The 14655-nt window shown below is 35.5% G+C and overlaps 1 protein-coding gene across 4 annotated transcripts in view; it reads left to right on the forward strand.

Moving 5' to 3' along the window:
* The first annotated feature begins 33 nt into the window (after positions 1 to 33).
* The window catches only part of MORN5 (MORN repeat containing 5), a 59250-nt gene continuing 44628 nt past the window's right edge, over positions 34 to 14655 (forward strand). Inside the window, exons 1-4 of one of the 4 annotated variants that reach the window (XM_074292981.1) lie at positions 34 to 203; positions 1543 to 1690; positions 5123 to 5234; positions 7683 to 7814. In XM_074292981.1, coding sequence (XP_074149082.1) covers positions 157 to 203; positions 1543 to 1690; positions 5123 to 5234; positions 7683 to 7814 — 439 coding nt within the window. In that variant the 5' untranslated portion in view covers positions 34 to 156. Of the gene's footprint in view, positions 373 to 1542; positions 1691 to 5122; positions 5235 to 7682; positions 7815 to 14655 lie in introns of all 4 variants that reach the window. The other 3 variants (XM_074292982.1, XM_074292980.1, XM_074292979.1) reach the window with 3 other exon arrangements.

The following is a 14655-nucleotide window of genomic DNA, read 5'->3' on the forward strand; positions in this document are numbered from 1 at the left end:
CCGGACCGGGCGCTCGCTCAGCCCGCTCCCGGGGGCTGTACGCAAGCGCAAAGAAGTGCTGGAGCCTGAGAAGGTGACGGAGCATGCGCAGGGTCAGTTGCTATAGTGAGGGCTCTATACGCCGTAGCGGCCGCTGGCAGTTGTAGAGCAGATGCTATGCAGTACACCGGCAGCCAGTACTTTGGAGAATATGTTCGTGGAAGGTAAGGAAAGAACGTTGTAAACACACTGCCCTGAAAAGAAGATGGAACCGGAATTGGAAGAACCAAAGGATAATTCCTCCGAGCCTTGCTGCGCTTGCCTCCCCTATGGCAACAAGACCTACTGCGGTGTCCTGATGCCAACCCGACGCATTGCCCCGTTTAAGCCTAAGTGCGCATTTACCGATCCGTCCTGTCGCGATAGCGCCGCCCTCACGACATACTGGGAACTCCCGCTGCCCGTTCTATGTCACGCCTGACCCCATCTCCCTCAAGCCTGTCAAATCCCATAACCCCGCGTTTGCACAGAGGCCACTCCCCCCACCCTTACCAGCTGAGGCAGCGCTGAAAGGGGCCCACACTCTTACAAACTGCCTTCTTATCCTTCCAAATGTCGACGTTTCCATAAATAAATTTCACCTGAAAAAAACCAAATTCGCCTGCTATGAAGAGGAACCACGGTGGACTGAAGCGGGCTTCAGCTTTCCAAGCTCTGCTTCTGTCTCGCCGCGTGACGCTCAGCACTCACCTGTTAAATGGCAGGTGACAAACTATCCCAGACGGAACAGTCCGGTTCTGGTTTCTAACATTTCCTTTCAGTGTTCGGTTCTACTCTTCTGCTTGAAGGGTCAATTTAGAGCTGATGTTCTGTGTTCTACGACCTATTTCAGGTTTCACAGCACTTTACACTCTAACGCCCCTTTCATAGATAAACTTTCCACCTTCTGCAGCCTGATGGTTTGTGATTTCGTATTTGAATCTCTGACTTTCTTGGTTCAAAAGCTTCTTCCATGGCAACATTTCTGGGATTCTGTGAGATTCTTTTTAGAATTTTCATTGATAAATTCTGTTTTGCCACTTTTTACATTTTAAACCCTAACATTCACAATTGAACTTCATAATATAAAATCTCCCCCAAATAGGTCAAAAGCACAAGAGTGATTATGGTAGTGGTTAAATGCAACCTTACATTTCAGTAGTGTCCTGTGGGTAAAAAAGGTGAGTGCATGTCTTTCCTAAATTAATTTCAATATTGCCCATTGTGGTTCATCTAAGTTTTGATACTGTTTGAAGTTGTGTTCATTTATGTGGTTGTAATATGTATATCCTTCTGATTCTGCTTTGTTCACTCATAGAGGATTCCCCCTTATAATGAAGATAAGAATTCATTAAATTCTTCGTATTTGTTATTCCTTGTAGCACAATAAAATTCTATTACATTGATATATCACAGTATGTGTAATCATTCCCCAGTTCCCAATTCTCAAACATAATTTATTTCCAGTTTTTGTTTCTCATTGTAATAATATTCCATAACATTCTATGTGTCTTCTTAAAACAGGATGGAGGGCAAGGCCTTGTACATTCTCCCAACGGAAACGAAATATCAAGGGGAAATGACAGATGGAATGTTTCATGGCAAAGGAACTTTGCACTTTCCTAATGGGAGCCAATATGATGCCACATGGGAAAAAGGAAAAATCATACAGGTACCTGGCTTCTTCCAGGAGACACAATAAAAACAGAACAAAGGCCCTTGAATAGAAAACCTTTTCTTTCTCTACTGTACACAGTTTAATCATTAATTCATTCAACAAAGATTTATTCAACATCCATTAATTCAGCCAATGAACATTTATTGAACAATTTATTCAAGAGATACATACAAGTTCTATGCCTATAAAGGAACAAGTTCAAGAGATATAGAGATAATAAAAATAATAGCTCATATTAGAGTGCTTTAAGATTTGCAAAGTGTTTTTCCAAATAATAATCATCTTGTGATATAGGAAATACAAAGATTTTTGTCCGTATTTTAATGACAACTAGCATTTATATAGTACCTATTATGTGACAGGCACTTTACAAATAGTATCTCCTTTGTTCCTCTCAACAAGCCTATGAGATAACTACTATCATTATCCCCATTTTAAATTAAGAAAACTTAAGTAGACTTGCTCAAGATCACACATATAGTGAATGTATTAGGCCAGATTTGATTTCAGGTCTTCCTGACTTTAGAGCCAGTGCTTTCTCACCTAAATCACTTAACTACCTCATTTTGCAAATGTAGAAAATTAGGCTTATAGAGAATATAATAGAAAGTACCAACTGATAGCCAGAAGACCTGATTTTAAATCCTGGTTCTCTTATTTAGCATTTATACAAGGAAGGGAGCTGAAAGATCACCCATTCCTTTACCCCTCCTCCTTAAATTACTGTTTCTTCAAATACTCTCCATCTTTCTAGGCCCATCTTGAATGCTTTCTCCTCCTCTTGAATGCCAGTCTTCCCTTTATTAATCTTACCAGTGAGATTTAAATTCTCCCTTCCCTGAATGCCCACAGCACTCTGCTGCCCTCAGTGGCACTTATCACACTCTCTCTTATATTATAGCAATTTGTTTATAAATTAGAACTCATATCCTACTCATCTTTGTCTCCCCTTCCTTAACTTCAAACACCAAGCATTAGAACTTTCAGCAAGTAGATGAAGATGAGAAAATTACTACTTAGAGAGGCTATCTGACCTCCTCAAGGTCACACAAGTAGTAAGGAGCTGAGCTGAGATATGAGGTCACCTCATATTAGTTTATATGACGTCAGACAAATTACCTTACCAAAACAATGAAGGTATGATGACATCCAAGGTCCCTTCCACCTCTAAATCCTATAAACCTATAATCTTGCACAAGGTCAAGGGACAACTAGGTGGCACAGTGGATAGAGTACTTGCCCTGAAGTGAGGAGGACCTGAGTTCAAATCTGGTCTCAGACACTTAACCCTTACTAGCTATGTGACCCTGGGCAAGTCACTTAACCCCAATTGCCTCAGCAAATAATTAAAAAAAAAAATCTTTCATGAAATCACATAGCTAATAAATATGACATCCAAGATTCAAACTGAGATCCCTTACCACAAATCCAATGTTCTTTTTCAAGACAAAGACTAAAACAACAAATGTAATAGACATCACGGAAGAATTTGGATTGAGAGGATGCACTCCTATGTTTAGAGTCCCCTAAATCTTCACTTTTGGTCTTATGTGTACTTGGGAATTCTCTCTCAATAAGCTTTGGAATATGTCTTTGATCACATTTAAGAATTCTTTGTATGAATAATTTAAATGAAACTAAAAGTTAGGCAATATTTAACTTTTAACATCAGCAAATGGTGAGCACCAAGCATATGCAAAGCTTATGCTTGGCTCTGGTAACTTAGTGGGAAAAGGGAGTAAAGAGAGCAGAGACAAAGATGATCTCTCTCTTTCTCTTTAAGAAGTGTACAAGACAGTAAAAGAAATAAGATATGGATACAAATAAGTAATGCAAAGCAAAATGTAATAAATTCTGTTAAGAAAGACAAATTGTAATGTAAGCATTCAGAGGGGAAAGATGAGGCTTCCTAAAGAAGATAACATTTAAGATTAGCCTGGATAGATATATAGATTTTCCATAGGCTGTTATGGGCCGAAACTCTGAAACAAGGATTCTAACAAGGTTGTTAAGTCAGTGGAATTGATAAATACAATGATTATCTAGTTTAGCATGGTAATTAATAGTTCTCTAAGTTCAGTATTATTGATTTAATCTTAGAACTAATAATGGTTTCCTAGTCATATAATGATTTGTTTATACTCAGTGTAGAGCATATAAGCTGGGAGCCTCAGCCAGAGTCAGAGCCAGAGAGGACAAGTGGACTGGAGGCTGGAGCTCAAACTCTGGGACTGAGACATACTTCAAGACAGAGACCATCATGGTAATGGTCCTGCCTCCTCCATAGAAACCAAGACATTCTGGAGGACTTCAAGAAAGCTAGCCCGGACCCCAGGCAAGGAAACTAGATTTTGAAGGAGATAAAAATGTGGACTTTAACAACTGGCTATTCTTGTGGTGATTACTCTGTTGAAAGAAAGACTGCTCCAAGACCTCCAGAAAACCAACAAGAACGTTATAATAGGCAAACTAGGAAGTGAGAGTTACTCTGTCTTGAGAATAGCCTAGGGGCAGCTAGGTGGCGAAGTGGATAGAGCACCAACCCTGAATTCAGGAGGACCCGAGTTCAAATGTGATCTCAGACACTTAGCACTTCCTAGCTGTGTGACCTGGGCAAGTCACTTAACCCCAGCCTGAAAAAAAAGAGAGAGAATAGCCTAAATCAATTTGTGGAGGCAAGAAAAAATGGGAACCTGTGTACAAGGAATATTTGAGTATTCAGTCAGGATAGGTATGTTAAGCATCTTGAAATGTTGTTTGAAGATATATTATGAAGAGGTAGGCTAATGATTTTAAGATAATGACTTCTTTTGTTCTATTAATTCCATGGAGGGAAGCTTTGAAGGGGAGTGACATGATAAGAACTATATTTTCAGAAGATAAATCTGACCACAGACAAATTAGTAAGAGGGATATTCAAATAATCCAAGCAAAAAGTAAGAAGAATCTGAATGAGGATGGGAATAATGTAAATGGAAAGGGGTAGATTGATGAAAGGAACATTGTAAATATAAAATTAATAGAGCTTAGTGATTATGTAGCTATAGATATGAGGAAAAGAAAAAAATTTAAATGACTGGTTTTAATATAGGTAACTGGAAAAAAGTAGTGTTATCACTTACAGAAATAGAAAAGTCAGAAGTCAGAAAAGCTATAGGAGCAAATATGTTGAATTTAATTTGGGGCATGGTGAATTTGAAGTGTAGACCAGGCATCAAAGTGGAATTATCCAGTATGTACTTTGAGATATAAGGAAAGAGTATATATTTGAAAGTCATCTTTGTGCATATGTTTCTCCAACTGCAGACTGGCCTTCCTCATCCATGACCCTTTCTCATTTGACACCATCCTTTTCAAGATCCCAGAAATCAATATTTACTTCCCAGATTTCAGATTCTTTAGACAAACATATGATTTCTTTTTCAGGGGAAATACACCTTTGCTGATGGACTAATGTATAAGGAAGAAAAATGGCTTTACTGTGATGGCTATGACAGAAGATTTTATACTGAAATCTGTGAAGGCCTGAAGCCTGCAGGTACAAAAATTATGTTCCTTTTCTAAATCTGGAAATTGAGTGGTAAGGATAGGGCTTAATAGAAAACAATTTTGTTTTTTGTTTGTTTGTTTTTTTGTTTGTTGAGGTAAAACTAAAGAGTAGAAGAAAATTATAGAGAGCATCAACAGTATAAGCAATGTTTATGATAGTCTTGACAGTAAAATCCTTCTGACTTGATTTTATTCCCATTTCTATAGCACCTTAAAATTAACACGGCATCATCTTAATAATAACTTTAAAAGATAAATTTGCAGTTATTCCTCCTACAAATTTCCCCATTGCTATTTTGATATATCACAGATCAGCATAAGAAATTCAATAGGAATTTTTGGGAAGTTTTGAGGAAGCCATAGATTACAACACAAAGGATAACACAGAACTTATATCCAAATATTAAGTCTAAATTTTGCAATAAAGTACTGTAAAGACCCCACAAAAGAAAAAAAAAAATTCAGACTTCTCTGGTACAAAAGGAAGGGCAAAAAATTTTATACAGATTTTCCAGATGGTCAGGTTAAAGGAAAGGGATGTCATTAATCCCCATGATGTGCAAGGAATAACTGTATTCATGATTTTATAAATAAGGAAACTGAGGCCCTGAGAAGTAAAAAGGCTTTCCTGAGATCATAGACATATTTAATAAGTCAGAAAGCATTTATAAGCATCCATTACATGTCAACCTTAGGCAAAAATAGACACTTCCCAGATGGGAGAAACAACAGGGAAATTAAACTTCTTCTAGACTATATACACAAAAGATAATAACCTTAGAAATTCAACTCAATTCAATAAGCATTGATCAAATATCTATTAAGCTCTGAGAATACAAAGAAAGATAGTACTTGCTATTAAGAAGCTTTTAATCTAATGCGGAAAGAAAACACAAAGGAAACTGGGAGAGAAGGATAGGAAAAAGGGTATTCAAGTTCCAGAGAACTGAAACCAGACCAAACAGCAGATGCAAAGTGAAGTCAGCTGGGCAAGTCTAAGTTCTGCCTTCTGTAAAGAAAGCACTGGCAGGAGATTATTACTCCAGCCCTCCAGTCTGATGGGAGAGGAAATTGTGAGTTGTGAAATCCCAAGACTTAAGTAAGCAACATAGTGATGATTAGATTAGAAGTGATGAACTTACTTGGGAGAGACATCTAGTTTCACTGAGTTGAAAGCAAGGCGAGAAGCAGGAGCAGAGTAGATTGGAAATATACTAGTTGGAAAGACTGGGAAAGACTTCCTGTAGCATGTGAACTTTGTGTCAAAGAAATTAGGGAAATGTAAGAGGATGAGATAAGCAGGGAAAGTATTCAGATATGGAGGCCAATGATACAAAGACAAAGATATTGGTGAGGAAGTATTGTGTCTGAGAAAGGCAAGTAGGTCATTATAGATAGACCACAGACTATATGAAGGAAAATAAAGTATAAGAAGAATAGAAAGTTAGGAAGGAGTAAGGTTGTGAAAAACTTTAAATGCCTAACAGAAGGGAATAGTGGTTATGGAAATGGAGAGGAGGGGGCATATATGACATGTTGTGAAGAAAAAATGATAAGATTTGGCAATAGATTCCTATGTAGGATGAGATACTGAGATAGCTATCCTGAATGACTGGAAAGATGGAGGTGTCCTCTATAGTAATAAGGAAGTTCAGAAGAGGGAAGAATTTGAGAGGAAAAGCTAATGAGGTCTGTTTTAGAAAAACTGATTTTGAGACTTCTATGAACTATCCTGTTCAAGATGTGTGTCAATCGGTGATCTAGGATTGAAGTTCAGAAGAGAGATTAGTTAAATAGAACTGGGAATCATCTGCAGAGAGATGATATTGGCCATGGGAATTGATGAGATTATCAAGTCAGACACTAAAGCAAGAAAGGCTGAAATAGAACTAGAGAGATAGCAAGAGTTAGTGGACTTAACATGGATGAAAAACTAGCAAAGAGACTGAAAGAACTAAAAAGAGAAATAAGTAAGAGCAGTGACATGAAAGTCTAGAAAGAAATAAGTATTAAGGAGATGATGGTCCACAGTGTCAGATGCAGTACAAATTTTTAAAAGGGCATTAGATTTGACAATCAAGAGATCACAGATACTCTTGGAGTTCCAGCTGAATAAATAATGGATGACTATTTTGGCCTTATCCTTAATGTACTTTGCACTGTCTTCCTCTACAATAATTAAGCTTCATCCTCTTTAGCAACTTCCTTTAAATATCTTGTAAGAGTAATAGAATATCTGAACTAAAAGAGATCTTAGAACATGGAATATTATAGTTAAAGGGAAATTTAAAACATAAGAGTATTAATGTTTAGGAGGAGAAAGTAAAACATAGAATGTTAGAACTGAAGGAACCATATAACAGATGCGCTAGAGATTGTAAATCTGACTGTATGATTCAGTTCTGACAGTTAATGAATCATGTTGTGTTCTTTTCAGGTATTTCTCAGGTTACCAACATAGATCCACCACGAAAAATTCCTGAAGGTTGTTATGATTGTGGAGATGGGTTCTATGACCCAAAAACAAGGGTGATCAGAGACTACAAGAAACGTTTCCTGAGAAATGCAGGTGTGCTCTTTTCTTCTATTCATAAATGCATATTTGTGGCAAAGAATAGGAAGATCATTGCAGGCAAAAAAAAAGAAAAACTACCCAAGTATTATACCAGGGCATTCATTTATAATCTGTACAATCTATATTGCATAACTAACTGCATTTAAGATAAAAAATAGCCATGTTTTTACTACTGGTTCAGAAAAAAAAAATTATACTAAGCCCTAATGTATGGCCATCAATTTAACAAACATTTATTAAAATGTTAAAAGTTATAAAATATTCCTGCTTAAAGAGACCTAAGAAAATACTTTAATCTTGAAATAGATCTATGATCTTAAGATGATCATTCCTTCCATGATACAAATCCACCTACTCCATATTCCATCAAGCTCTTGTCTATGCCCCTTTGTGGCGCATTCACCTTGTAGTCAGTCTTCCTTTAGATCTGGCCTTGAGTAGATTTGAGTGTAGAAAATGAGCTGCCATTTGTTATTCCTCACTCTACTACATGATTATCACACATTCTTTCCTAGCTATATCGTTCTTTGATAACAAACTTATGCTGTTTCTTGTGTGTAATTCTTTGAAGGCAATAAGCTACACTCTATTTTATAACCATCTATTTATTCATGGTCTTGGGGGTGGCCTCCTGGATTCAATCAGGCTTGCTACCATCTTTTCATTAATCATAACTTCCACCTTGGATCTCCATACCTTTGCACAAGGGGATCCCCCTGTGTGGGCTGCAATCCTCATTAGTTCTGTTGCATAATAGCTTCTGTTCCCTCCAAAGTACAAGTCAGGATCCTCATAAATGTTTATTACATTTCATTGAATTAGATTCCTTAGAGAATCTATTTTTTTATGATTCATAGTTAGATAGCTTAATCAAGAGAATGCTAATTTTAAAAGAGAGATATTACTTGATGTTAAAAAGTTGAGGGGTTTTTTTTTGGTTTTTTGTGGGGAGAAGCTTGGGGTAATTGAAAGCACTGAAATTTTCCAAATAAAATCTATTCATTTTATTTTCATAGCTTCTCTTTAGTTTTGTGCCCAGCTTCTTGTCTTTTTGCAAAGACATAGCTACCAATAAGATAGCTCCATGAATTATTCATAGTACTCCATTTCAAAATCTAGTCAGGGGTTCTCAAACTATGGCCCGTGGACCAGATGTGGCCCTCTGAGAACATTTATGCGCCCCAAGGGGTTATGGCAAATGGGTTGAGGGGTGGAGACAGAGTGTGAGTTTTTATTTTTACTATAGTCCGGCCCTCCAAACATCTGAGGGACAGTGAACTGGCCCTCTGTTTAAAAAGTTGAGGATCACTGATTCTAGATCATAGTTTTTATCTAATCAGGCCAAAGTCTTTTGAATGACTTTAGAAGTCAGTTAGGAGGCTCAAAAATGCTTTATGGTTTAAGAAAGGCAATATAATGCAATTCACAAGTAAGAGCATCTTGAGGACTTCAAAAACTACAGGGAATTCTCTTCTATTTAGTTTATGCTAGACAGAGGCAATTTGATTATACAGTGCATATAGAGGACTGGAATGGAGTCAGGAATGTCTAACTCCAGACACTTACTATAATAGCATTGTGGCTTCTGGACTAGTTATCTTGCCTCTGTCTGCCACAGTTTCCTCAATTGTACACTAGGGATAATAATATTACTGAAAAAAATGTGAAAAAAAAAAAAGTGAAAATAGTATGTTGCGTTCTGCATTCAGTTTCCATAGTTCTTTCTCTGGATGTGGATGGCTTTTGCCATCCAAAATCTATTGGAATTGTCTTAGATCCCTGTATTACTGATAAGAGCTAAATCTATTTCAATATTGTGTACAATGCTCTCCTAGTTCTGATAACTTAACTTAGCATCAGTTCATGTAAGTTTTTCCAGGTTTTTCTGAAATCCTCCTGTTCATCATTTCTTATAGAATAATAGTATTCTATTGCATTCATATTAGGTAGGTCTTTTTTAAAACAGTATTTTGTAATTTTATTCATATGATACCATATTTTTATAAATTGATTGCTAAGTATTTTTTACATCCTTCACTTTTTAAAATGGAATTTTTCTTTTATCTCTTGCTACTAGACTTCTTTTTCTTTATTGCATTGCTATAGCCAGCATTTCCAGTACCATATCAAATAGAAATGGTGACAATAGATAGATGTCCTTGCTTAATCTCTGATCATGTTAGAAATGATTCTATTTTATCCCCATTACACATGATGTTGGTTGTTGATTTTAGATATATGGAATTTATCATGATAAAGAAAGTACACCTATTCCTAAATTTTCTAATGTTTTGAACAAAAATTAGTGTTGTATTTTCTCAAAAGTTTTTTCTGCATCTATTGATATATATGTATGTTGATATACATTTTATATTGTTTTTTGTAGTTTTTGTCATTAATATGGTAATTTGTTTATAGTTTTATAACATTAAAGCCAACTCTGCATTACCAGTATAATTCCAACTTGATCAAAATGTGTAGTCATTGTGATATATTGCTGTAGCCACTTTGTTGATATTTTATGCATATCTTTTTACATCAATGTTCATTAGGGATATTGGTCTATAATTCTCATTCTTTATCTCCAATCTCCTAAATTTAGCAGTTAAGATCATGTTTGTGCCATAGAAAGAATTGAATAGGTTTCTTTCTATTATTATTTTTGAAAACAATTTGTGTAATATAAAATTTGTTTTTTGAATGTTTCATAGAGTTAAGTTGTAAGTTTTATTACTATATACTTTATTTTTCCCCATTTGTTGTTAATTATCTTTTTTCATTTTTGATACTAATAATTTGATTTTCTTCTCAAAGTAGTACTTTGCATTTTTATTGATTTAAAAAAACTGGTTTTAATTTTATTAATCCACTTTTTATTTCTATTTCATTTGCAACCTTATAATATTTTATTTTTATATTTTTTGCTTTTTAATTTCTTGCTTTTCTAGCTTTTTTAGTATCAAATTCATTGATCTTTCCTTTCTTTGTTGAATAAAGTGTTAACTTTTGCCTTGGAACTGCTTTGGCTACATCCTAAAATTGTTATATTATTGTTGTCATTATCTTTAATGAAATTATGTATTATTCTAGGATTTTTCTCTTTGGCTCATCAGTTCTTTAAAATTAAGTTAAATACTTAGTCTCCAGTTAAGTTTTACCTTTTTAATCCTACCATTATTGAATATAATTTATTTTATTGCATTTGTTTGCAGATAAACACTGCAAATATTTATCCATTTATTCTATTGCACTGTATAAATACATATTATGTGTTCAGTATTACTCTTTCTCTGCATTTATTTGTGAGGTTTTTAATGTTCTAATAAAGATCATATGGCAGCTGAGAAATATATTAATTCTTTTCTATTCATTGCTGGAGCTTTATCATATCTATCTTTTCTAAAATTCTGTTCAGGTCTTTACCTTTTTTCTTGCTTATTTTTGCTTAGATTTGTTCAGTTTTGAAAGGGGTATCCTGAGATCCTGCAGTCTTATAATTTTACTGTCTAATTATTTTATAACTAATTTAGTTTTCCTTTAGATAGTTAGATGCTATGCCATTTGAAATTGGAATCACAGCAATAGCACTGACAGTCTGTTCTTCACCATAGATCTCCTCTCCTGATTACAGAGCTACACCTGAGATCTAAGACTCAGATATACTTTGGGGATTAGTGACCATTCTGAAGTGCTGATCACTGTCTAGAGGTCAAGTATCAGATCCCCCTTCCAGGAAGTAGAATTTGAGAGATCAGTGTTAGGCTCTACTTCTCACTTGGGAGCTAAAGTATCATATCTCCTCTTCTCAGGGATTTGAGTTTGGAAAAACCTTCAGAACAGACCTCCTATGTGTTGATTTGGTCTGGCCTAGTTGCTCTTCCCATCTTTATTTGCTTTAGTACTGTTTCTACTTCAAATGGAGCACATCATGTATTATAGTGTTAGCATCTCAAATTGGTAGACTCTAGAATATAGTTCCTCATAATATTCTATGTTCTGAGGTTTCTTATGGCTCATAAATTCTATTCAGTCAGCCATGCATCATTTACTAAGCACCTATGTTTAATGTGCACATTACTTAGGAATTAAACAAAATTTAGATAAAATATCCCTTCACTCAAGGAAGTCAATAACAAAAAAAAAATGCAAATAAAATTATAGCACACACTTAACACATGAAAACTTCATTGTAGAAGTACAAAACAAAATATTCTGTGAAGTCGAGAAGAGTTGTGGAAATAGAGGTGGTTCAAAGAAAGCTTTATGAAGAAACTGATATTTGAATTGGGCTTTTCAACTGCTGGAGAAAGAGATGATAGTCCAAGCATCCCCTCCCCCCACAAAAAAACCCCACCAATATAAGCAAAGAATTGGAGGAAGTAAAGCATTGGGGATGTTCAATGACAAGAGGATAATCTAGTACAATTGATACAAAGAGTACATGCATGAAAGGAAGAAAGGCTAGAAAAGTGGTGATTATGTAAGTTCCTTCAAGCACTAACATTTTATGCTCTCCTGCTTTTACATTCTATGTTCCAATTTTTCTTTTAATTTCTATGGTTCAATGATCTCTAGGATAGAAATAGCCAATGGATATTTTGGTTGCAATATTATAGGACATATAGAAATGTAAGGGTCTTGCAAACCACTAAATGTGGGTCTTTGTTCTTTGCTACCTAGTCATTAAACTTGATTCACTTTATCTATACCAGGAACTCATCTGAACTTCAGTCTACCTTAAAATAGAACTGCTTGAGTCTTAACCACCTTCTGTTTTTCCAAAGATTCCTTTCTTGTCTTGCACTCATAAATTCATTCTATAAACAATGAATCTGGGGGGCAGAGTGAAGCATATTTCTATGGATTGCTGACTATTCCCAAGAGCAGGCACCTGAATAAACAACATGATCAACCCAGGTCATAAGTTTGATTATTGAAATGATCCTAGAATAAACAGGTATACTCAAATACTGCAATTTAGAAAGCAAATATGACTTGAGTGTGTCACATAGTCTGAACACCTCTAATTTACATGAGTCAACAAGGTGGGCGAAGAGCAGATAAACTGTCTCTAATTAACCTTTCTTTCTAAACCAAAATTCCTCTGTTCCATCTTGATTTCATTTTGGCCTATAAAGAAATTACCCTTTTCTTTCTGCTACTCAGGAATTATAGTGGGTATAACTAACATTCTACATTCCATGTTCTAACATTATACAGTCTAAAGGACTTTCCAACCTTAACATTTTTTAGTCATAACATTATTTCAGCTCTACATTTTATATTCTAATGTCCTTCTAAGTCAAACATTCCATATCCTAAGGTCCATTCCAATTTGAATATTCTAGAGTTCTTTGTCTTAGATTGATAATTACTAAGTAGAGGGCAAAGATTAGTCCTTTCTGCTTCCTGACTTATATGGTAAGTAGTGAATGAATTCAATGAGAAATGTTGTTGGGAAAACTCATATAAAGTTAGCTAACTAACTTGAAGGATGGTTAGGATTTCAAGATCTTTAGATATGGAAGGGATCTTAGTACAACCCATACCTAGAGCATAAATGCTCTCACTAATAATCCAGTCTTAATGACTTCCAGTAATGAGGAATTAATTACTTCCTAATGTAACCTTTTTTTTTTTTTTTTTTTTTTTTTTTTTTTTTTTTTTTTGAGGCTGGGGTTAAGTAACTTGCCCAGGGTCACACAGCTAGGAAGTGTTAAGTGTCTGAGATCAGATTTGAACTCAGGTCCACATGAATTCAAGGCTGGTGCTCTATCCACTGCGCCACCTAGCTGCCCCCATCTTTTTAAATTTTTATGGAAAACTCTAATTGTTAAAAAGTTGAATATAGATTCTCCTTGCTTATTTCTTGTCCCTGTAAACTTCTTCTCTAGGATAAATAAGGAAACTCTACCTCTGACTAAATTTCCCTATCTTCTTTTGCCTTCTGGGATCTCGGAGGTCTCTTACTATCATTTCTCTTGAGATTGAACTTCATGGGAGAAGGTCAAATAGTATAATTTTGGACCTTCCTCAATAAACTCCATCTACTTATACTCTGCCCGTACTTACTGCTCAATGTTTAATAGACTCTCACCATGTTACACTTACCCCATCCTAGTGATTCTGAAACACTGGTGGCCTATGTACAAACTGTTTCCCATTTTTGACTCAACACTTCTTCATGTTTATCCACCTCAACCCCACCCCACAAAGTTCCCCTACAGATCTGCCCTCCCCTTCCAATGCCTACTTCACAATTAATTAGTTTCCCTTTATCTTAAACCTGTGTATTTGTCCTTCATTTGGTTTTCACTGAAACAGGGCTCCTTATGATACCACTTCACTTTACCATCTTTTTCAGTAAAGTTCTGCTCAGCTTGCAGATTTGCAAGCTTTAAGTACTTCCAAAGTAGTCTGATCTAGGACAAAGCCTAATCACTGCTTTTCTGATCTGAACTTCAAAAGTTTTTGACCTTGGTTTGGATTTGGGCTTGAGTCAAAAATCCCATTATACTGTTGCTATATTCAAATCCAACTAAATTCTCTTCTGCTTCAGTGTAGCCCTATTTTCTGGGAGTTTTTGATACAGCATAAGAACAACTTCATAGTAACCATTTATTTGAATACAGTATCAACAACATTTAATTTAATGCTTCAGTGGTCTATAATTATTTCAGTGGCTGTACTAAAATGTATTATGGTACTTTTATAACTTAGTAGATGTTTTCAAGAGTTGTAGTGAATAAAAAACTATGACTTAGGAGACAACATGGTAATAAATCTTTCTGAACTTAACTAGGCATACAGTTTCTCACTTGGCCTATATTCAAAG

The sequence above is a fragment of the Sminthopsis crassicaudata genome, chromosome 2 (assembly GCF_048593235.1).
Source record: "Sminthopsis crassicaudata isolate SCR6 chromosome 2, ASM4859323v1, whole genome shotgun sequence".
Classification (NCBI taxonomy): domain Eukaryota; kingdom Metazoa; phylum Chordata; class Mammalia; order Dasyuromorphia; family Dasyuridae; genus Sminthopsis; species Sminthopsis crassicaudata.